Genomic DNA, 24,135 nt, shown 5'->3' on the forward strand with positions numbered 1-24,135 from the left:
TGTAAGTAAACTTTATGACACGAGTTGTTCCATTGACTTATCAAGTTCCTTATATGAACATCTGCAGGATTAGGCTTTTAATCTGCAGCATATAAATACTAGTACTAGAGTTATAGCTGTCCATATTTCTTTCAGGGGAAATTATTTTAGCAACTGAGTATACAACATATGTTCTGTATTTCTGTTAAAAGGCATTCAGAAATAAAATAGGATGTTTATAGACCTGCTAAATTTAGACTGTTATTTAAATCCATTATTTTTTAACATTTTATTAGTCCATCAATAAATCATGGGGTGGCCCTTCTGAAGGACCAACTCTCAGTGATCTGTATGACAACCACCCTTCCCTTCTGAACTGCACCCTTTTTACCTTCACAACTGTTGCAGGGCCACCAATCAGCCACAGCTGAGGTGGCAGCTTGTCTCCCTATAAACGCTTTAGTTGCTGGGCCAGCTTGGCCTCTGTACACCCCATGACAGTCAGACTCTCTAACTGCATAAATGATGAGGATAGGTCAGAAACGAACTACAGAGAGAATATTATTACACGTTATAAAGACTGCAAGAGTTAGCAGTTTTCAAAGCAAGACAGCGTTTCTTGTAACGGGAAGACCCTAGGATTCTCTCATAAATACTTTTTTTAAATGGTGTGAGAGAAGGCTGATGAACCTGGAAAAGAATTATGTTGGTGGGTTTTCTTTTCAAACCACATTGAATGTCTGATGATGGCACTGGCGCCGCTTAGCATTTCAGATTCCGGAAAACAAGCCTTTCCAGGATTGTTTAGAAAAGCTCACAAACACACAATTTGGCTCAGGATGAAAAGCATGTCAGAAAGATGCCACATTTCTATAGTTGCTTCAGTTGTTTTAGCTGAAAGTGAGACCAATCAAGGAGACATGTAGACTTACATTATTTTTGTTTTTCCCTTGTCTTTAATTTTAATCTTGTCTAGATGCACAAGCCTGTAGAGCTTTATAAAAGAAAATCTATGTGCCAGGTGGGATTTTTAAAAATATCCTACTTCAGGGATCTGTTTCTTCTTTATGTCATTTCAATCTCACTTTCAAACATTGTTTCTTGTATTTTCTTTTAAAATATTCATAATATCTTACAGTTCTCTAGCATGTTCCATCCAAGGGTCTCAAAGCACATTATAAACAGTTATGATGTTATATTTTTCCAGTTCAATCCCTGAATTCCAGATCATCCCATCTACAGTACAAGTCATGAAAGAGTTCTTTTTACAAGGAAAATTCAGTGAGGATTTCCTGGCAGAGATTTCTCTGCATTGTTCTATCTAAGGTTGGTGTTACCTCAGTACAGAAAAGTTGCCAAAAGTGATGAGCCCCCAGAGATCCACATGGAGGCCCTGTATTCCCAGAGAGGCTCTGGCCCCAATGCCACACTCCTCCCACCCCCTTCCCAGCTCATTACACTGTCAAGTGTCTAGGGGGAGGATTCCCCACATTCATGAAGTGTTGTAATAGCTATGTTGGATGCAGTTTAAGCTTGATTTTTCCTCAACATCCTCTTTACTCTAAAAGATTCCTTTGAAGGTGTATGTAAAACAAGTACCTTTGTCAACATTTTGCATCTCCCATCAACAGAATAGTTGTCCAGGAAAGGAGGAATATCTTTGAGGATGCTAATTAAACTCCTTTTTAATATTACCATTCCTGGTTACAGAAGTTAACCTGAGAACCAACCCACTATTTGCCCTTTATCAGCATCTTCTCTCCCAGGGGCATGCATTGGGGTGGGGGAGAGAGTAAGCAGGGGCATGGGCCCTCCCAATAATTGGGCAGGGGCACAGAACTCCTCCAGGGCCAGAGTGGGGTGAGGAAACTCTTCCTGCCCTGGGACAGAAGCTGCTAACACCTCTGGCTGCCAGAGTGGGATAGGCGGGGAGGGGGAGAGAACGAGTTCCTCTGGGGCTATGGGGGAAAGGAAAGGCAGCCATATCCATGGGACCACCAGAGTGGGGGAGAGCCTGCCAGCTCCCTGGGTCCACAGAGGAGAGAGCCAGCCAGCTCCTTCAGCCCCGGGGCCATTGGGGAGAGCCAGCTCCATAGGGGGCACAGAACTTACCCCTCCAAAAGGAGCCAAATTTTTATTCATCTGCACGCCTTGGTTCTCTCCATAAGAAATACTAGCCATTCACAGATTAAAAAACCTGCCATATGAGAGTTACAAGATTAAAACTTCAGACTCCAGTTTTCTACGCTTTTCTATATGAACAGATGCATGTATCTGTACCACACCACATTGACTTCACTGCAGGCCTTAAGAACAGAACAGCTTGCAGGATCAGGGCCTGAGTATCTTTTACCACAACATGTCAATCCAAACTGAAAACTCCACTGACTATCCTACAGCAAAGAATGAAAACACAGATGTAGCAAGACATTTTTATAGGAAGAGATTACTTGATAGTTATGTGTACTGATCCAGATTGTCTTTGGACTGAGCAATCACTGTTTGCCCTAAATGTTGCCTGTTCTTCCTTTTTGCTAGTTTACAGACATGTGGTACAATTCTTGTTACCATGATAGCATAATACAAGAAACAAAAACAAACAAAAAAACAGTAGAAAACCATATCAATTCAATGCTTTGAGGTGCTGATTTTTATATGAACTGCAGGCCATGTGAGGTGTGAATTTTGAGATTATTCCATTGAACTCAACATTTCTGGGGGAAGAGTGGGGCCTGCAGTGGATACTTATTAAGTCTCAGCTTCCTGTACAGTATTTTGATGGAAAATACTGAATCAGTGCCTCTCTGGCAGTTTCTTGATTGTGATTTGACCTGAGATTGGAATGGATAGTGTATGTGAAAGTTTCACCTTCAGCAAAGAAAATGGCTTGTACCTGCAAAAATACAATACTATATGCCCACAGTGAAAAAGATTAAAGTTAAAAAAAATGCAAAAACAATCCAACAAGGCAGTGTGATGAAGCAATCCAATCAACAATGAAAATCACAGGTAAAAATCAATAAAAAGAATCCAGTCTGGTATTAAGATCTACTTTTTTTCACTTTACTTTCTAAAACAATTTTGAAAAACATTGCATTTTCTGGATGAGGTGCTCTTTAAGGATGAACATAAGAATTACATGAAAGTGCTAACTAGAAAAAAAAAATTTATTTCACAATATTATTTTAGTGGTCCTTAACTTTAAATGTATTTAAAAAAGAATCATGGCAATAATAGCAGCTTTTATATTTGTAAATTGAATAGGTTGAGATTCAATTGTTGTCTTTATCAGTTTGGTAAGATCATTGCAGCCACATCAATTGGCAATTAATTTTTAACTAATTATCTCTATCCCTTCTCCTTTTTTAAATATATAAAAGGTTTTATCTAAATGATTCTCTGTATCAGGGACTGGTTAAAATGACACTATCAAGTAAAGTATTTCCCACTATCAGGCTTAATCTACACTTATAAGTTAGGTCAACATAGGTACGTTGATCAGAGAGATGTGAAAAAATCCCACCCTGATGAACATAGCTACGTCGACGTGACCCCCAGTATAGACGCAATTATGTAAATGGAACCATGCTTCTTCAACATAGCTAACTTCATTCAGGAAAGTTGTGTCCCTAGAATCAAGGTTCTGAACTATTGAGAGCTGAACATGAGGAAGAGAGAAGCAGAAGGATGATTTAAAGTTCAGTGAATAAAAATTTAAGAAATATAATTATATGTTAACAGTCTGCCATGAGTACTACTGTAATTTTATATCACAATGCATTATGTTAGCCATTTTTCACCCCAATTGCATACCCAATAATGATTTTCTCTCCTCCTCTCTTTTGAACACTGAATCAGCAGTATCATCATGTTTTGGAATTAGCCATTGTGGCTTTAACTACTGAGTAACACAGCATGTGCCATTGATTCACCTAAATGTGTTACAACAATCAATACTAAATCTATGGAGTCATTTGTTTTTTGACTTTACATGGCAAAAATCATTGCCTAAAAAATAACTACATATTTTTGTTTCAGCTGTATGTCTGAGGACAGTTCACAATATAAACCTTGTGGAATAAATATTAGTGATTGTGGTAACATTAGCAAATTCCAAAATATATATCTATTTTTAAATATGTGAAAAAATATATTTTAATATATAATGAAACATGCCTTAGAATGAAGAGAAATTTGCTTCAATGGAGTTTAAGGAGATTTTCACTCAAATTAAAACATCTTACATTCAGAAACTGTGTTGTGTTAGCATATGTGTTAACTTACATGCATTTACTAACAACATTAAACACTTAGTGTAGTAAATGTTACCTGTTGCACAATAAATAAATAATTTTAAACACAACATGTCCCTTATTCACACGGGGTGTTTAACAGTATATTAATATTTGTATAATTTTCAAAAATGCCTAAATGACTTAGGTAGACAAGGTGGATGAGGTAATATCTTTTATTGGACCAAATTTTGTTGGTAAGAGAGACAAGCATTCGAGCCACACAGAGCTCTTCTTCAGGTCAACATAGGTATGTGTGGCTCGAACGCTTGTCTCTCTCACCAGCGCTTGTCTCTCTCACCTCACCCACCTTGTCTCTCTAATATCCTGGGACCATCAGGGCTACAACTGCACTGCATACAATAAGTCACTTAGGGTTCATCTACACTGCAAAAAAATTAAAAAAAAAGACTCAGAGCTGTGAGTTTCAGGGCTGACTAGGGCTCATGCTACAGGGCTAAAAATAGCCGTGTTGACATTTGGGTTTGGGCATGGGCTGGAGTCTGGGCTCAGAAACCCAGTGAAGGGAGATGGTCTCAGAGACCTGGCTCCAGCTTGAGTCCAAATGTCTACCCTGCTATTTTTAGTCCCATAGCACGAGCCTGAATGAGCTGACCCAGGCTCTGAGACTTGCTGCTGTGTTTTTTATTTCATTTTATTTTATTCCATTTTATTTTATTTTTTGCAGTGTAGACAAACCCTTAGGCTCTTTTGAAAATTGTACCCCATGTGATCTGACAGGCTGCATAATGGGCTTTTCAAAAGCACTTGTCTTTGCTTTCATTGAAGTCATTTAGTTTTATCATTGACTTGAATTATGCTAATGCTGAGTACTTTTTAATATCCCAGACATAACTTCTAACTCTAGACAAAGCCTTATTAGTGAAATTTCATTCTACTATACCACCAATCACTGTTTTATGAATGGTTGGGGCTATCTATCATATACATGAAAAATGCAGCATTCCATTACATTTCCAGTCGTCTGTTCAGTATGCCTGGGAGCCATATCACAAGAAAGGGAAATGACCTTAGTATAGGACTCTTCTGTGTAGGGAGGGATGAGTAGGAATCACAGGCTCTTGCCAGTACTTAATTTGTAATGAAAGAGGTGCCAGGGATCAAGCATTTAGTTGCTGGGGCTCAAGCGATTTTTTTTTTTTACTTTCATAATTGACACAGCCAGCCCAGAGGTGCTGGGGCTCATCCCTGGCAAGCTCTGGCACAAATTAAGCACTGATTCTTGTTCTTATTGCAGCTGTGTCCTTAAGAATTGATTTTGGTACAACAGTTCTATAATGAGAGTGAAGACAATGTGTCGCAGAGATCCAGGCTCTTTAATAGCTTAATTGCTGCCAATAACCCTGGGAAGAAGAAATGTGGATCTTTCCCAGGTAGGTTCTGTTCTACTGCAGCAATACTCTGTGGTAGTGAAGAATTTTTGGAGTATTTTTTGGTAAAAAACCCTAGAAACATAAATATACATTTGATTATAATAATTTCCTACCAAGTTAAAAACATTCTAACACACAGTGAAGCCCAAACTGAAACTAGTACTTTTTATTGACTAGTGTAGACTAAATATTTACATACTCTTTGGATTTTGCCTCACCTTCAAAATATGGTTAAAGTAATAATGCTGCTTTCAAGATAGTTTCTGTAGTACTCTAGTGTCCACACTTACTGAGTCACTTCTGAATCAAAATTGTGAAGCAAGATTTAAAGCCTTTATTTGCAAACCAGAAGGATTATGTTTGAGAAGGGCTGACATCTATAAAAAGGGAGAAGTGATGGTTTATAACCTGGATATTTGTCCACTATTTTCTAATTGAACTGTATTATTAAGCTCTTTGCTGACAGTACCTAACACTGTGTTCCTAGTCACCTCCTTAATTATAGTGGATAGTAACAATGAACAAAAAAAGCTACCTGTAAGAATTTGAGTGGAAGAGCATAAGAAAAAAAAATCCATTTTTATTATTGTTTACTTGTAATTGTATTGATAAATTTCACATTAGTGGCTTGTGTGACTACTTTAATACTAACAACACATTTTTTAGTTCTATGTTGAAAGGTCAGACATGTTATGGACATCACAAGCAAACGAAAAAGAAAAAAATCCATTGTTATATTTGAAGTCAACTGCAGACTGCTGTATACACATTTGTTTCTAATAGCTTGCCTTACTTTGAATTCCTATAATTAAATGTGGTGTCTGACAGGATATGCTTTGACAGCATAAGCAAAGATCACACAACTCCCAGCAGTACCTTTGAACAGCCATCCATTTATATAGACACACCAAAAACCGCTATATTCAACTAAACCTTCCAAAAAAGTTCCTCTTCTGTGTCACACCAGAAAGGCATGATCTTTAAAACAGACACTTATCAGCCATTTTTCATTCAAGTGAGCACACCAAAAACACCTAGTTTACACAAAAGGGTGCACTGAAGAAACAAAGAATAGAATCATTTCCCTCAGACATTAGGCTTTAAAATACTCAATCTCTCTGCAGTTCTGGAATTGCACACAACAGGCCAAATGCAGCCTTGATTTTACTCCACTGCTTTCACTGCAATTACACCAAGGATTCATTTATTCAAATGTCTTAACCATTATACAAACACTTATAACTAGTTGTGAGTGAACCGAGGACTCCCCTTTGGCTGCTTGTAGGCCAGGGGACCCCTTAAATCCACCATCAAATTGCAAGTATTGTTGTCATTGTTGTTTTAAACCTGGCCTGATTCTTGGGGCAACCTCTCTCAGGCTATTATTCAAATTGTCAGGTATTCAGGTGAAGAGGGGGCACTATTACTCTAAAATAAAATAAGCTGGTGGTCTCTAGTTACCAGCCTTATCTCTCTTCCAGACTACACGTTGGGAAGAGGGGCACAAGGGAAAATTATGCTGCTCCAGAATCCATTAGACACATGGAGAAGGGATGAAGCTGCTGAGTCCCCTCCCATCTTCCTGGCAACTTGGGGAGGGAGTGGTAGGAACAGAAAGAGTTATTAATCCCTTCCCTCTTATAAAACATGAAAGAGAAGAAGTAGCCACTGAGAGACACCACATACTGGCCACACATGGGTGTGGGGTGAAAAAACTTCTGGGAGACTGAATTAACTAATGGGAAGGTTAGAAAGTGAAAAACCTCAACCCAGAGTCCCAGCAGCCAAAAGGAAAAATATTGTCTTTCCCCACACCCCCATTTCCCAACAGGCAGAGAGAGGAATGTAAATACTATGATTCCCCCTCCCCCAGTATTATCACTGGAGATATAAAATCAGTTACTGGCATATGAAAAGATAGTACAGCTTTCATAATAATTGTTCCCCATTATTTCAGGGTTTTGATGGTACTGTTTGTTTGTTTGACTTTCCTCATGATCTCTCTCTGGATTTGTATTTTTAATGAGAATAACAAAATACGCAATCATTCTAAAGATAATAATAACAACAACAACAATAACAACTTACAGACAGAATTTTTGTGGTTACTGTCTTTGTTGGGCAGCATCTTGACTCCTCTTGACTTCAATTCAATTGCTTTTTTCACTGTTCAAAACAAGCAAAGACCAAAGAAGTTTATTAAGACATGTAGTAAGCACATACTGTATTCACAAAGCATGTACTAAATGAAAACAAAGCAATATGGAGTCCTACTATGAAATGGAATTTACAATCACTTCCCAAGTAACCCGCTTTGCTTACTTTTTTCCTGAAACCATAACAATTTAATTATGTATCAGAGGAAAGTTGAGATCTTTAGCAGTTATTAGCAGTAATGATAGGAATATTTTGACTTCAAACAGAATGTTTAAGTTTCATTAGAGCCAGACAAAAGACAAAACTGTCCTAATCATAACACGCTCACTATGAATTAATGCTTGCTATTGTAGATGACAAAACTTAAAAAAGCTTTTTAAAAGACCTATTTTTATTGTAAAATATACTCCCAAAAGCACACACTGTTGGCTTGCACGGTCTTTTTTCATGTGTTTTTTTATTAAAAATAGAATCAGACACAAGCAAATGTGCAACAAATCTACAAAATCTAAGCTTATGTGTCATAGTCCCACAAAAGCAATTGCTTTACAAACAAACTTGAGTTTGCTCTATGTCAGAATGCTGAAGACAACCTTCAGATGACGTCCTTCAAGAATGTTGTACATTCACCGGGTAGTCCTTGTTTATATTCAACCTTTTTATCTTTGTGCTGGAGCTTTGTATGTGACAGTTAATGATTTTAAAGTTTGCACATTCATACTAAATATTCATCCTAATGTTTACACCTTCATATATATATGAAACTCAACTTCAAATAATTAAACTGAAATATCAAAAAATCCCAGCAGAAATGTATTTATATATTTCCCCACCATAGGAACATATAAAATAGCAAAACTATGATCAATTCTACTTTTCTGCCAATATATGGAACCATCAAATTGTACATTAGTTATAATATGTACATAATTGTACGAACACGTGAGAAAAGCCGGCCATCAGCCACAATGTACATAATTGTACGAACACGTTAAGAGACAGAATACTACGAACAGAATACTGCCACCTGTGTGTCACATTACAAAAGGGTGAATTTATTTTATGTTTCTCTTCTAGACCCCTTTGATGCTCTTGCTTCATTAAAATATTGTTTGTAGTGTTTTTGTAGGTGTGTTAGTCTAGGATATTAGAGAGATAAGATGGATGAGGTAATATCTTTTATTGTTCACCAACAGGTGATATGGTGTTTTTATCTTCTCATTTTTCTGTGAGAGTTCATTCAAAAGCATAGTGATTGTCTCATTTTGTCCACCCAATAGTTGTTATTAGGGGCATTTAGTGCTCTGAATGAGGTCCACCACATGTTGTGATAGACGTGTATAGGATTCATGGATCTTGAAAGGTGTCTTATGGGAGGTGTTGATCATCAAAGCAGTAGAGATGTATCTACCAATTTTGCATCTGTTGTTATGGCAGGGTCTGGTACTGCTTTGAGTCGGTGTGTCCATATCACTAAAAAAGCAGCCACTCCTTATCTGACCTCTCATTTCTCATCCTCAAAGGAATCCTGCATAACACCTTCAAAAGACAAGTCTGGGAGTTTAAATGTATAACTTTGTTAGACACTAAAAATCCTGGACTTAATAAAGATTTATGGCATATTACAACAATCTGTAACTCACTAACACCCTTTTTGATCTTCTGACTGCAAAGATTTTAACTGGCCACTTCATCTTGAATGGTCTCCTATAGTATGTGTGTACTTACTTATGCTACACAAGCTGTTGCATCTTGTATTTAGCTGTGATACTCCGAGTGCATTTCCCAGACCTGAAGAAGACTTCTGTGTTAGCTTGAAAGCTTGTCTTTTTCACCAATAGAAGTTGATCCAATAAAAGATATTACCATACCCACCTTGTCTCTCCATGAAAATGTAGCTGCCTTCTCCGAAGTGCTGACATTCTTTGGGCAAGCACCATAGGCAATTTATTTTGTACCGTGTATACTGTGCCATGCTAGATAGTATAGAAGCACATGCTTACAACTTATGAAATGTGTGTTAAAAATCATGAAAGGAAAGTTAAATGTTATTTTACCCATATGGGCTGAAATTAGTTTGATCCTGGTCTTAAATTTGAAGTGATTTTTATAACCAGGGGAGTATATTGTACTCAAGCTGTATCCATCTAGAGACATTAAGGCTGCTAGATAATTTTCTTACGGTAAACAAAAGGATTTGGGTCAACAAAAACATTGTCATATACACATATGCTGATGGGTAAGTGGAGAAAAGAAATTAGCAGGTTTGGGGGAAAGGCAGCTCAGAAGGATTCTGGAAATATATGGCATCATTTTTAATTCTTAAAATTAAATTGCTTTCATACTGTCTGCTTTTGTTTTCTTCAAACCATTACACAGCCATGGTCTTTTACAATATATATATTGTTAATTATTTCAGATGCAAAGTGATAGACAACAGGAACAATTATGATAACACTGAAAGCCACTGTTTGAGTTATCTAGTTTAATCTCCCCTGTGACAAGGAAGCAATACTCTATGCTGCACTTTCGATAAATTATTTAACACCCACTTGCATATCTCTGAGTTTGCAAAAGCCACATCACTAGAAAAACTGTTCTATTGTCTAATTATTCTTCCCATTACAAAGATTTTCCTCATTTCCTATATTAATTTTTCATTTAGTAGTAAAACAAAGAACAATGGGCTTAAATTAATATAAACAGCACTTTTCTACTAATAAATTATCATCTTTCATGTACTTCTATAGCTTTCTCATATCTCCTCTTAAACATTTATTTAAGCTAAATGAGTTGAATTCATTTTCTCTTTCTCCATAATTCGCAATCTCCAATCCTTGTAAGAGTTCAGTTCTCTGTCTTTGAACATTTTCCAACATCTATATTACAGTGGGGCTACCTCAATTTAGTACAGTAATCCAAATGCAATCTCAATCATGTAGTATAAAGCCAAACTGCAACACTTCTTATGACAAATAAACTAAAATTAAATCCTACCAAAAGAAGAATAGTCATCTGACACCATTTACATGTACCTTACAATCTAATGTATACAGGAGTCTCCAAATTACCTACAAAGAGAAAAGGCTCAGAGTGTGAAATGGTTTTTAGGCCAGTAACTAGTGAAAGTAAATACTGAAAATGCAGGAAATTTCAAATTCACACAACAGGTAGGCTCAGTGTTAATCTTTTACACTGGCTTAGAAAAGGAGTACAAGTAAAAGTAAGTGTTCACTCCCAACAGGGAGAAAATAAGAAATGAATCTTCAACCTTGCATTTCAGGAACTCCACTATAAAGATCTCTTCAAGTAATGTAGCAATCTTTTATCCATAGTCAAAAGAAGTTGGAGACATACCTCTTTTCTTTCCTTAAAAATTCCTCTCTTACGAACTTGCATCAAAATATGACCCAGGAATGTTTATTATTTACCCCTAGGCAACTGATTGCACTAGCCAACCCATATGACCATTCTTGTCCTGAAAATATATACACATTCTTTTGTCTCTAGAAAGTATTTGCTGAAGCATTGTTCTTCACAGGAGTATCAATCTGTAATTTACATTCAGTTTGTTTTCTATCATTACTCCCAGATAGCTCCTTATGACAGTTTTCTAATAATACTTCCCTACCTTTTATCTAGGATGTGAAATATCATTACATGGGTATTTAATCTTTTACTTTAAACTTTGTCTCCCTTGGAACTGAACAGTGTCCCAATTTATCCAAATTACTCTAATTTTAATATGTCCTGTTCAGTATTTTGTGTTTTGTGCCAACCACATAGATTGATGTTCAATTAACCTTTTAGGTTGTTCCTGAATATATTAAACAATATTTGTCTCATTATTGAGCAATGTGCAACCCCACCTGAAATTTCTCCCAATGATCTATAACATTACCGAAAATCACAAGACACTAAGGGTTATTTGTAAATCGTTTATCCACCATATCACACTGTTATTCAGAAAATTTAACTCTAAAATTCCAGTATTTATCAATGTAGTACCATTCTGGAGTCTCAACATGTCTCTAGTTAACAGGTGATTTGTTGCCCTACAAGAAGAATTCTATTAATAATAATAGTACCCAGCTCTTATATAGTGCCTTTATCCATTGTTCTCAAAGCTCTTTAAAAAGGAGGTCAGTATCATTATCTCCATTTTACAGCTAAGGAAATTGATGCAGAAGGAGGGAAGTGACCTGCCCAAGATCACCCAGCAAAGCAGTGGGAACCCAGGTCTCCTGAGTCTAGTGCTCTATCACCTCAGCTTCCATTAGGTTGAAGAGAAAAAATGGACACCCTTAGTAGTGCAGAAAAGGGGGAAATTTAAGGTTCCAGACTATACTGTGACCAGGTTGCAAGAAATCCCATAGTAAATTAAGATAGAAAAGGGTTTATGGGTGCCAAAGATGGTTGATACACAGGGGTGTTATAGTCCAGACATCAAGTCTAAAACTGGTAGGACAATTTAGGAAGGGAACAATGGGAAAAGAGACAATAAGGAGGAACAAAAGAAGCTCACTCCATAATGAAGAACAAAGAAGGTTTGTTGCACAAAGGGAAAGAAACACACAATGTTAGAAGAAATTCACAGTGATATAAAAAGCCTTGGCACAAAGCAAAGACCAGCAATGAGCCCAAGAGCAAGAAAGAACCTTCAGCCCAACCCTACTTTGCAAGGAGATGCTGCCACCAAACCTTGTTTCAGTCTGAGATAAAATATTGTGTGAAAGCACCATGCCAAAGACTAGGGGCCTTATATTATTAGAACAGATTTTAATTGATGACCTATTCTCAAGATCTAAGGTTAATTTGTTGTTTTTCCTGTTAAATCATGAATAGTTGCTGAGCAATGTAAATCATGAAGAGGAGACATAAACTGATTAAGATAAAGCAAAGAGATTTTGTGGTGTTTAATTCAACTATAAGATTCTTAATTTTCATTTATCTGGCTGCCTCAAATCACTCAGTAAGGAAGTTTGTAGCTCAAAAGACAGGCTGAGATTTTAAGATACTATCTGAATACTTGTTTTAAGCAACTTCAACAGTTGCTGAATTTCATGGGGCAACCAAAATCACTTACCTTTTTCCATTCATAAACTGTCTCACTTTACTATCATAAACCAAACCAGATTCATGAACCCCTCAACAAATTTCCCTTCACCATCAATAAACTGCTGGATTACAGTAGAACCTCAAAGATACGAGCACCTCAGAAATGGAGGCTGTTCGTAACTCTGAACAAAACATTATGGTACAGTATCCTGCAGTCAGTGTCTTCCAGCTGAGGCTGGGAGAGATCTCTGCAAAGGTGGCACCTGGCAGCATTGCCTGGTTTGCAAGCAGCTCCCTGCCCTATGCCTATTTCTTGCCTTTGGGCTGAACTGGGGGGCCTGCCCCGCACCCTGAGCACTACAAGCCCCAGCCCTCAGCCATCTCAGGGCTCGCACTGCTCAGTGCACTGCTTGCCATGCTCCAGAGGCAGCACATGGCAGGAGGTTGTTGCAAGCTGGCTGCCAGCGCAGCCTCCTTCCCCTGCCCCTTGCACTCTCAGAGGTGCTGGCAGGATCCAGGAGTGCAGCCATGGGCAAAGCTTGGGCTGCATCAGAGCACAGGCTGTGGGTCTTTAAAACTCTTCCAGAGTGCAGCTGACTCCCACTCTAGCTCCAGGCCAGGCTTTGGCTGCCACCTTCAGTTTCTTGCAGCATGAGCTGCTCTGCTGTGGCAACTTTCTTTCCCAGGCTGGGCTGGGAGGAGGGACCAGTGGGGGATGTGAAAACAGCTTCCCCCTCCAAGTAATTTATTAGTAACTTTGAGTTACAATACAAAATTACTCAAAATAGCTAAGTACAACACTGACTGCAAAGAGTTAAAAAGGGATCTTACAAAATTGGGTGACTGGACAATAAATGGCAGATGATGCAATGCAATGTTGATAAATGCAAAGTAAAACAGAATCTCAACTATACATACAAAATGATGAGGTCTAAATCAGCTGTTACCCAAGAAAGAGATATTGGAGTCATTGTGGATAGTTCTCTGAAAACATCTGCTCAATGTGCAGCAGCAGTCAAAAAAGCTAAACAGAATATTAGGAGCCATTAGAAAAGGGATAGATAGTAAGACAGAAAATATCATAATGTCTCTCTATATATATCCATGGTACACCCACAGCTTAAATATTTGTCTGTATTTCTGGTTGCACCATATAAAATTGGAAAAGGTATAGAAAAGGCAATAAAAGGATTTGGTGTATGGAAAAACTTCAATTCGAGGCGAGATTAAAAAGACTGGGAATGTTTATCTTTAAAAAGAGATGACTAAGGGGGAATATGATAGAGATCTATAAAATCATCAGTTGTGTGGAGTAAGTGACTATGGAAATGTTTTTTACCCTTTCATATAATACAAGAACTATGGGTCACCCAATGAAATTAATAGGCAGCAGGTTTAACACAAACAAAAGGAAGTATTTCTTCACATAACACACAGCCAGCGTGTGGAACTTGTTACCAGATGTTGTGAAGGTCAAACCAATACATTGGTTCAAAAAAAAAATTAGATAAGTTCATGGAGTAAAGGTCCATCACTGGCAATTAGTCAGGAAGGTCAGGGATGCAACCCTATGCTCCCGTGTTCCCAAACTTCTGACGGCAGAAGCTGGGACTGGACAATAGGAGATGGATCAGTTGATAATTACCCTGTGCTGTTCATTCCCTCTGAAACATCTGGCACCGGCCACTGTCGGAAGACAGGATGCTGGGCTAAATGGACCACTGGTTTGATCCAGGATGGACATTCATATGTTCTTTTGTTATGCTCTTATAATATGTGCACACTTTGCTAAAGGATTATCCCTCTTCCTCTGTGTGACAAAGAATGGAGTCATATCTCTGAATTCATATCATAGGAAATAATTATTCATAATTCATTGTATCTGTTCTTTGTTTCTCAGGATTATGGATCAGATTCATAGTTATACTTTGGCTAACTTGTACTACTCCAGTGATGCAAAGCAGCTGTAAATCCAGTTTAACCAGCCAATTAAACTGGGTTTACAGTTGCTTTGAATCACTGAAGCAGCACAAAGCACCCAGAGCGTAGCTGGGATTCTGGCCTTATAATTGTAGCAATTTTGAGATAACATTACTTAGCATTCCATAACCTAATTCATAAGGAAAACACCCTTTCATGCCCACAAAATGTACAGTAAGCACCCATAACCTCTCAATATTTTGCCATCTAGAAATAAAGGACAAGATTCTGTTTTCCTTACTAATGCTGAGCAGTACCTTAATTCACAAGCAGACCCATAATGGGTCACTGAGTGAGGGGGCACTCAGTGTAAGGTAAGGTTAGCAGGATCATACAAAAATGACTTGAAACTGTAACAGAAACAGACACTGGTCCAATAAAAAATATTACCTCACCTGCTGCCTTGTCTCTCGAAACTGTAATACCATTTTGTTTAAACTTTTACCTTCAAGAGGTCTTCCATAAATATGTAGAATAATATACTAGATCTCTCAGAATATTAACATCGACAATTTTCGCTGTGTGCAGGTGGACCCTTGTTTCTGTATAGCACCACATTGCCTCAATGAGATCCCAACATTCAACAGTTGCAGGAATGGGATCCTATTTTATGGATCCTCAGTATCAGTCAAAAAGTCAAAATATTTCCCTCAAATGTTTGAATATATAATTCCATGGAAGCCAAACATATGTATTTAAGAACAGAATTTTACCCTTATGTCCTAATTTGGGGCATGTGAATGGCTGATCATACTAGATGCACTGGGCTCATGAAGTGGTAGTCATATATTAAAACTAAGCTTCAAATGAGGAATTCTTTGCTAATTGAAGTAACTAATGTTTTTATTTAACATTTTTATACAATTATTTTTGTTTTATTTTGAAAACGAAGTTTAATCTTACTTACTTCGTAACTATCACAATACATTTTTCTATTTAGCTCAAGCAAAAATATTAATATCATATATAAAAAGGGAATATCAAGTAGGAGTAAGGAAGTTATATTTTTCTATATATTGCAGTGGTTGACATCAGTTCTGGTATGCACATTTCAAAAAGGATCATGAAGAACAGGAGAAGGGTCAGAGAAAAGCCAGAAGAATTATTTAAAGGCTGAAAAACATACCTTACAGTGTAAAATTTAAGGAGCACAATATATTTAGATTATCGGAAAGAAGGATAAGAGCTGACTTGATCATGGTCAGGCTAGATGGTTACAGTGGTACTCTCTGGCTTTAAAATCTATTTATCAGTTTGTTTTCGTTAAGCCTGAACCATTCCCAACTACAAAACATAGCCCTAACACTGCTCTTTTTTACTCTGATGAATCTAGAGCAACTTTTGTTTTAACTTCAAGATATTTATGTTGGACTTAAAACAGTACAAATGAGAGCAGAATTCTGCTGAATGTCTCACCTTGTGCTTGGTCAAAATAAGCCTAATGGAAATACTAACATGCTCCTAACAACTGAATCCATCTAACCTGACTTTTTAAAAGACACAAAACAATTACAAGATGCAACTTTTTTTCTGGTTTTGGTAGTTTTTTAAAAGTTCATGTGAGTGAGAAGGGGTCAGATGATGATTTCACCTTCACTTTGGAACTTACTATTTTACTTCCCCTTAATGTGTACCTCCTCCTTTATTGGCCGGATGGCATAATAGTTGTTTTCCATTTTCATTCAAGTACCAGTTAATTCATAGAAACAATATGACTTCAAAATGGTAGCAGTGAAAAATTGCTGATTCTTCTATGAATTACTTGATATTTGAATAAAAATGGAAAATAACCTCTTTGCACACATGAATGCATGCATGTTCACACAAACAGTCATGTTAGGGAAGCTGGTTACAATGTGATTGTTTCCTAAACTAGTTACAAACAAGGTTCCAGATGCAGGGGTATTTTTATTCTCTACATTCTTGTTTCAGAAGGTTGTTCTAACCTGAAATATCTCCCTCCCATTGCTGAATGAAATTAAATTAGATTGTCCACTGCTCGGTAATCTGTGAGTTTTTATTTATTTATTTATTTTTACAAATGTTCATGCAAATTGGGTATAAAACACTACTGTTCTGATTTAGTAGAATTTTACACATTGCACAGGTGCAAATGACTATGCAATGTGCAAGACAGTAGAGAATCAGGGTTTGTGCATGCACACAGTCCTGCAAGTACCAGCTGAAAACACCTTTGCTTCAATTCATTCTTAAAATAGGATACATTTAAAGAGATAGGACCATAGGTAAGTTAATAAATGTCCAAAAGTAGCATTCAGTCTCAAAAAGCTTAATTCTGTCCCTGCCTGTTTTAATGAAGTGTAGTTGGTTTGAGCATTATGCTACATTTCATAGCAACAACAGTGGATCTAAATCTTTTGTATTAGTTTGAAAGAGGAAAGTCTCACTGCACCCTTTATTGACATATTTACTTTGTAAAATGGTCACAATCTCTCTGAAAACTAGAGAAAGCTTAATGCTGCCAGTGCTCCCAGAAATACTCAATGTATTTGCAATTAAAATTCCTTTGCTGCACTGCTGAGCGCTGTTGAATGACTCAATGATAAAAAAGGAACTTGCAATATCAGAAAAAAAGTTACCAACAATTTCCTCAAATATAATTCCAAAGGAAGAAATCCAGTTTCATGTGAAATATATTAATATATTAAGAAGTGTTTCTTTGAGTTATTTTACTTTTGCATCCTATGGAGCAATTCATTTTTATGTGAAGCTTTATATGAAATTACATTAAAGTACAGAGTAATGACAATACCTACAGAGGTGGCAGCACTGTCTCTTCAAATTTAAGAAAGATTCTTAATTCCTCAGATAATATCACCTGCTGGGACTTTTGTATTTGATTCTCTAGAATACATATTAAGAGGAAAACTAATGAAAGCAAAAGTAAAGGTTAATGAACTGGGCTCCATTCTTCTCCCCTTAGGACTTGTCTAAATACAACATATCCTGTTTTGCTAAAATCCAGTACTATTTTTGTTTACTGCAACCAGAAATCAAACTTGTATTCCTAAGTTTGCATTTCATATGAGCACAATTCAACTACAAAATATACTATTAATAAAAAAGTCATGTCAAGAGAATGTTAAGGTTGGAAGGATAAACATTCAAAATCAGGAAATGCCATGCTAACTTTGCCCCAGAATTTGTAGCCATTACAATAAAGTCTAATTACATGATCACATACTATTTCTAAAATACATATATTATATAATATTTTCTACAACATTTAATACACGTGTAGTATTTAACTACCCCATAGTACTGTATACATCAAGAAGAGTCTATGAAAGTTGATGATATACAATGTTATTTAGTGTGTTCATTCTCAGTTGATCTCAGATGTTTTGAACTACTTTTTCCACGTATTTGACCAACAAGCTTTCAGAGACATTCTCCAAGGGTTTGTTGAGAATGTTTCTGGATTTGTAGAGGAGGATATTCATGTGATTTTGGTTGTTTTGGTTAAATTGTGCATATGTTCCCCAAGTTGCACTTTCAATTTTGGGTTCCAACAAAAACTCAGACCAAACTAACAAAAACAACCATGCCCGCAGATGCAAACTTAATGCAGTTCTCACTTATGAAACCATAACTGGCTTGTTTCACCAGAAATTGGGTTAGGCTTGCTAAGAGGTTTGCACACCTTGTTTCAAAAGCTGTTTCCCATATCTAAGCCAGTCTTCAGTTGATAATGAAATTCAAACCATGCAACCTTTTCCTTTTCTCCTTTGGGAATATTTACTATGATACAGACGGTTTGCACCAGCTAAACCCTAGTGTACCCTTTCCTGGAGACTCTAAGAAGGAGCCACAGTTCTGGTGCCACAAAGTTATACTCACCCACCCCTTGGAAGAGGCCCCAGTGCACGAGTTGTGGGATGGGATGAAGGACGTTGAGATTGGCTGGGGCAATCCATGCCTTGGTGGTTCTTTATCACTGCAATTATTTTTTCATTATTCTTGGGAAAATGTTACTAAAGTATAGGATTCCTTAGCAACATCCTAAATTTAAGTTTATAAAAGTTCATAAATGATCTACATATTGCAAAGTACTCCATAAAAGGAAATTTTCTATATTGTAATTTATTTATTTCCATGAGGCTACTATTTTTCACTGTGCTATAAAGGACAAAAATGTATTTGTAAAGAAGATTATACAAACAACTATCACTTCCAATATATTCCTAAATTAATAATAAATAATTACATGAAAATAGGATCCAAATAATTTGAAGAAATTGCACTTTTAACCCTTCCCTCAAAACAAAGCGAGCAAACAAACAAAATAACTCCCACTAAAAAAAACCCCATAAGCTTTGAGTATGCCTGACATTTAAAATGAACACTTTTTGGTAAATTCTATTCATTTCAATGTACAATCAAGAGGAAATTTGTGGAGGTTTCCACAATTCCTGCCCCCTTACTATGCTTATATGTTAAATGAAAGTTTTAAGCCTGTTGGATTTCTTGCTGATTCAGTAAAGAAAGGGAAGCTCACCTACTGCCATTGAATAGCTGCACTAACTGTTATAATGAAGAAGCCACATAAGAAAGTTTAATCACTAAAGTGGAAAAGTCGTGATGTTTGAAGACCAAGAAATGCAGCTAAACCAGCATCTGTTTATAATACAATGTTAACATCTGCACACAGTAGATAACCAATGAAGCCCTGCTGCTGGAAGCTATTCCACCTGGGTGCTGGTGTCCACCAGCACGGAACAGATTACAGAACTGGAGCTAAAAATATTAGATACCATTTGTTTGGATATTTCTCAGAATTTGCTAGATGAAGTACAAACACAAAAGGAAGTCCCAAATTCAGAGTGCCAGATTGTGCAACTCTTTTATGAATGCCCCATTGAAATCAGTGAGGCTATTCACATGAGTAAATGCTCATCAGTGTGGACAAAGGTGGTACAATCAGGATTAGAACTAGCAGATATTACATAATGCACATTTATAAATATAGATGGTTATAGTTTGGCCAATGGCGTATGACTGCAGTTTCAAGGATATGTATGATTAATTCTGTTATTTTACACCAGTTAACTTACACCTAAAATCTTTATGTAGAACAAGATTCAAATGGCAGTCAGCCACAAATTGGCAGCTTCTACTAGTGAATAAAAACTGTTGAGCTTCAAGTGGGTTAGGTGGAAGAACTGCTTCTAAACATGCTGATGCTCCTAATACTGCCTTTTATAAAGTGCACAAAGGTGGTGCTTTTGTATCATCTACCACTGGCACTCTTCAAAGCTATGAGAAGTGCACAACCCTGAACTATCATATTGTTGTCTCTGCAAGATGTGAAAGCATTCTAAATGACACCATAATTATGCCACTTTAGACTGCAATTCCACTGAAAAAAGAAGAGTGTAGAGACACAGAAGAGGTCATGACGGCTTCACAAGGGACTGCTAAAATATCTCAGGGTACCAAGGGTAAAAGAAACAAAGAGAATTCGCTTAATTGATGTGAAAGGCTATGTTCTTCTTTGGTAGGATTTCTAAGACTGTTCTCAGGACTACATTTACCTGCAAGAAAAAAAAATGTGAAGTGGTTCAAATTTCCCTTATTCCATAGTTTAATTTCCAGCAGAAAAGTTACTTTAATTATAATAAAAGAAAAGAAGCAGTTCCATCTGAGACTCAGTGGAAGTTAGGAAAAATTTGCCAGACCAGTTTAATTTTTCAGATACACATAGTGGATGGAAGTGTGATTCTTTTGATCAGAAAATCTAGAAATACGGGTGAGAAAGTAATGCTTGCTTCCACATTAGAAGCTTTTTCGATCTCATTGCGTCTCCCTGAACATGTAAGTAGCTGAAAATCAGCCAAGCATTTGTGAAAACCAGATAAAGGGAAATTAGAGATAGCCCTGACAAATGCTTTGTTAAAACTGGTACCCAAAAGAGCATACCAGACTGAAAAGTGGTAAATTTTTATTAGTGTCTCACCTGGATTTCAGCAGCTAATCCTGTGACTAGCTAAGTCCAGAAAGCTCATTCTTACTGTCTCCAGGCTGAAAGGGATAAGCTGTTCAAGTTCAAATGCCTATGTAGGACTTAGGTCAGGAGATCCTGAGCTATGGCAAGACTCTGAGATGTCTGGAAGAATATTGGCTTCAGTATGGCCAATAGGATGCTTTAGATTCATGTTATCCTGGCCAACCTGATTTTTTTTGGAGAATCTGACTAATCATGATAGATGCAAAAAGACCTATAGGATTCTAGCTGGCAAAAACAAGGAAAGGCATCTACCTTCCAAGCAGACTTCTCCCACTATCAGAACCAGTACCCCAAATCTTCTTGTTTTTCAGAATGCAAATAAAATCTATCTATAAGATGCACCAGAGTTCAGAGATCCTGAAGAGAATCTGGTTTTGCTTCCATTCCCCTGGCAAAAGGGTTTGCCTGTCCCACCATTTTATCTAGATATAACGATGTCCCTGAATACAGCAGGTCAACACAATGATGGACAAAATCCAGATCATTTGTAATTCAGAATGAATTCCAAGTACTCTATTTTGCAATACAGGTTATGCCTATTTATCTGTCATATACTCACAGGGCTATTATAGATTTCAGATGAGAGGTCTGCTCTGGATTCCACAGAAACTATTTGTGAATCAGAGCATATAATATCAATACACTCCCTTCGACTAACTGGTACTGTATCTCTCAGAAGCAAGAATCATAGTTTGAACAATGTAATTCTTGTGTCCCTGTCTTGGATGCCATTGTCTGTATTCAATTAGGGGGTCCCGAAGCAATTTGTATACACTACCCTTTTTTCTTCACCTCAGCCTATTTCTCTGCTGAAGCATAGCCAGAACTCAATCATTTCAGGCCTTTTTTTTTTTTAAGTGCATTATGCAATTCAGCTACTTACATGTTCACGGAGAAACAATGAGATACAAAAAGTGTTTAATGTGGAAGCAAGCATTATGCACTTAAAAAAAATTACAATATTAACTTTAAGTTTAAAAATAGTTATAATATTGCCTACCTCAAGAGAGGGAAATATCATGAGTCAAACATCCAAAAAACATCAGAGTGGCCCAAAAAATTGTACATTTAAAAAAAAAAAGGAATATATTTGGGTTTTTTGTTCTGTCTTTTGATTTTTGCACTCCCTGCTCAACAGTGTGTGCCATCCACACAAAGTGTTGCCCACTATCCCAAATTTATGGGAAAGGTGATTTTGACTCTTGCTGCAGGAGCTCTCAGCCCTATATCTACCTGCTCCCTGCCCAAAAATTAATCCTGTCCCCCATTTTCCCTCTTATTCAGTCCCCCTATCAGTCCTCCTTCCCCTGTTCAGCCTACATCTGCCCCTTTGCCACATACTTCAGCCTCACCCAGCCCCCATCATCAACCTACCTCCCAGCCTCACCTCTGCTCCTCTTAGGGTTCTTCACCTCCTTCTCCCAGGCCTCGTGTGTGTGATGGGGAGAGCTGCAGCAAGGTCTCTCTCCCCCCTTTCCAAGCTAGAGAGGCAGCTCCGGGAGCTCTTCAGCCCCTTCCCCCACCCAGCTGCCTATTTCCAGGCAGCTGGTGCTACAAGGTGGATATGAGAAGAGATGTCCCATCCCTGTTGCTCACAATTGGGGAGGGGAAAGCTGAGCTGCTGGGCTCTTTGATGCCCCCCATCCCTCCTGTGAGAACAGTGAGTGGAGGGGAAGGACTCTGTTGACTTACAGCAGGGCTGAACTTCATCAGGGGGCTGGAGCTTCTCATGTCATCATCTGAAATCCCATCAATCGTGAAAAAATTGTGAGGGTTGGCAATACTGGAGGTAAACCTCAACAGGAGAATTAAGGAACAATATTTAATATTTACAGACATCTGGCAACTAGCTTTCGGAATACTTCTTAATCATTTTCATAACAAAATTATTATGAAGTAACTCTACTGGTGTTTTCCAACATAGTCACTCTGTTGTTTATACATAATTTGCCATGCAAAGTACATGTACGCACTCACACATACACTCCCCTCCTGTCTTCTCATGAAAAAGACTTCTTAGCCATGCAGTGTGGTATCAAAAAATGTAGGGGTTCAAATGGAATCTCAGATCCAGGGAATAATGGCTGCCCTACCAAACTCCTCAGAATCTCCTCAGCAAATGTAATCTGAAGATCTGCATTGCCACAGCAGTTCCAGTCCTGGAGTCAACAGTCAGCTGTTTCCTCAGCTTCCAGCAAGACATAGTCTATAACCTGGATCCAAAGTGGCATAGTCTCGGGGATGTAGCCCTCACAGCAGATATATCTCAGTCCTACAACATACGGCCATCAAGTCCACAGGATTGCCTACAGCCCTCCCTATTAATAGCCTTTCCCCACTGAGCTCTGATTGACTTAGCTCTCAGACAATGGATGTGTGAAAGTTGCAAGACTGCTTGGCCATAATGGAAACCTTTAGGACAGCTACTGAGCATGACTGGTAACTGCCACACACTGCTTCTGGTTATTTCTGAGTTGTTCTACCCTGCTGTCTACATATGTGCTGAGACACAAAGAATTCAACATTAAAAAATCAGCCAGTTGTTTGCCAAGGGCCTTGCTGGTTCTGACAATAAAGTTAGAAATCAGACCTACATTTTTGTGCTGCAGCTCTTGGAGGCTAAGTTCTTCCTTGGCTGGAAGAATGCTATGCTGTGGTCTATGGGATGCCTGGCCCAAGCATTCATGATAATTGTAGTTCTTTTGAAGAAATGTGGTGGGTTTTTTTTTTTTTGTAAATGTAAAGCCACTTCTGCTCCTGCATTTTGAGAGAAATTTCTCTGATGCCACTATAGAATAAATGATAACTTATCTTTCTCAAGGCTTGTGTTGCCCTTACAAAATGCTATAAAGTACTACTAATAAATGAGAGACTTATTTAGAAAGCCAAATATTGAAATAAAAAACAACAGTTTCCAGGGTGTATAAGTGAAGAGAACAAAAGGGCAGATACCAACGGGAGTGCTGGCCTCAGTAAATATGTCACAATACTTTGATTAGAATCTTAAAATAATGGAACAGAAGTAGACACTTAAAAAAATGACCCAGAAACAGTACAATTGCCCACAGAAAAAATGAGTCCATATGGGTTCTGCTATCCCCTCCAAATCACATGAGGTAGATTCAACTAAAAAGGGAAGCAGAAGAAATACCATGCAATTTCAGCCATGTGACATAACTCAACAAAATTCACGGTGAACCTCAAAGGTGCACCATGGAAAGTTGTATTAAAAATGTTGATTACATTT

The 24,135-nt window shown here is 37.6% G+C and overlaps 1 protein-coding gene across 1 annotated transcript in view; it reads right to left on the reverse strand.

Moving 5' to 3' along the window:
* The window catches only part of CSMD1 (CUB and Sushi multiple domains 1), a 1,845,645-nt gene that overhangs the window by 715,290 nt on the left and 1,106,220 nt on the right, over positions 1-24,135 (reverse strand). Inside the window, exon 7 of the mRNA XM_067558441.1 lies at positions 7,754-7,831. Within this exon, the coding sequence (XP_067414542.1) occupies positions 7,754-7,831 (78 nt within the window). The remainder of the gene's footprint in view (positions 1-7,753; positions 7,832-24,135) is intronic.

Source organism: Emydura macquarii, unplaced genomic scaffold, assembly GCF_026122565.2.
Source record: "Emydura macquarii macquarii isolate MOO-44397 ecotype Brisbane River unplaced genomic scaffold, CSIRO-AGI_Emac_v2 contig_2063, whole genome shotgun sequence".
Lineage (NCBI taxonomy): Eukaryota > Metazoa > Chordata > Testudines > Chelidae > Emydura > Emydura macquarii.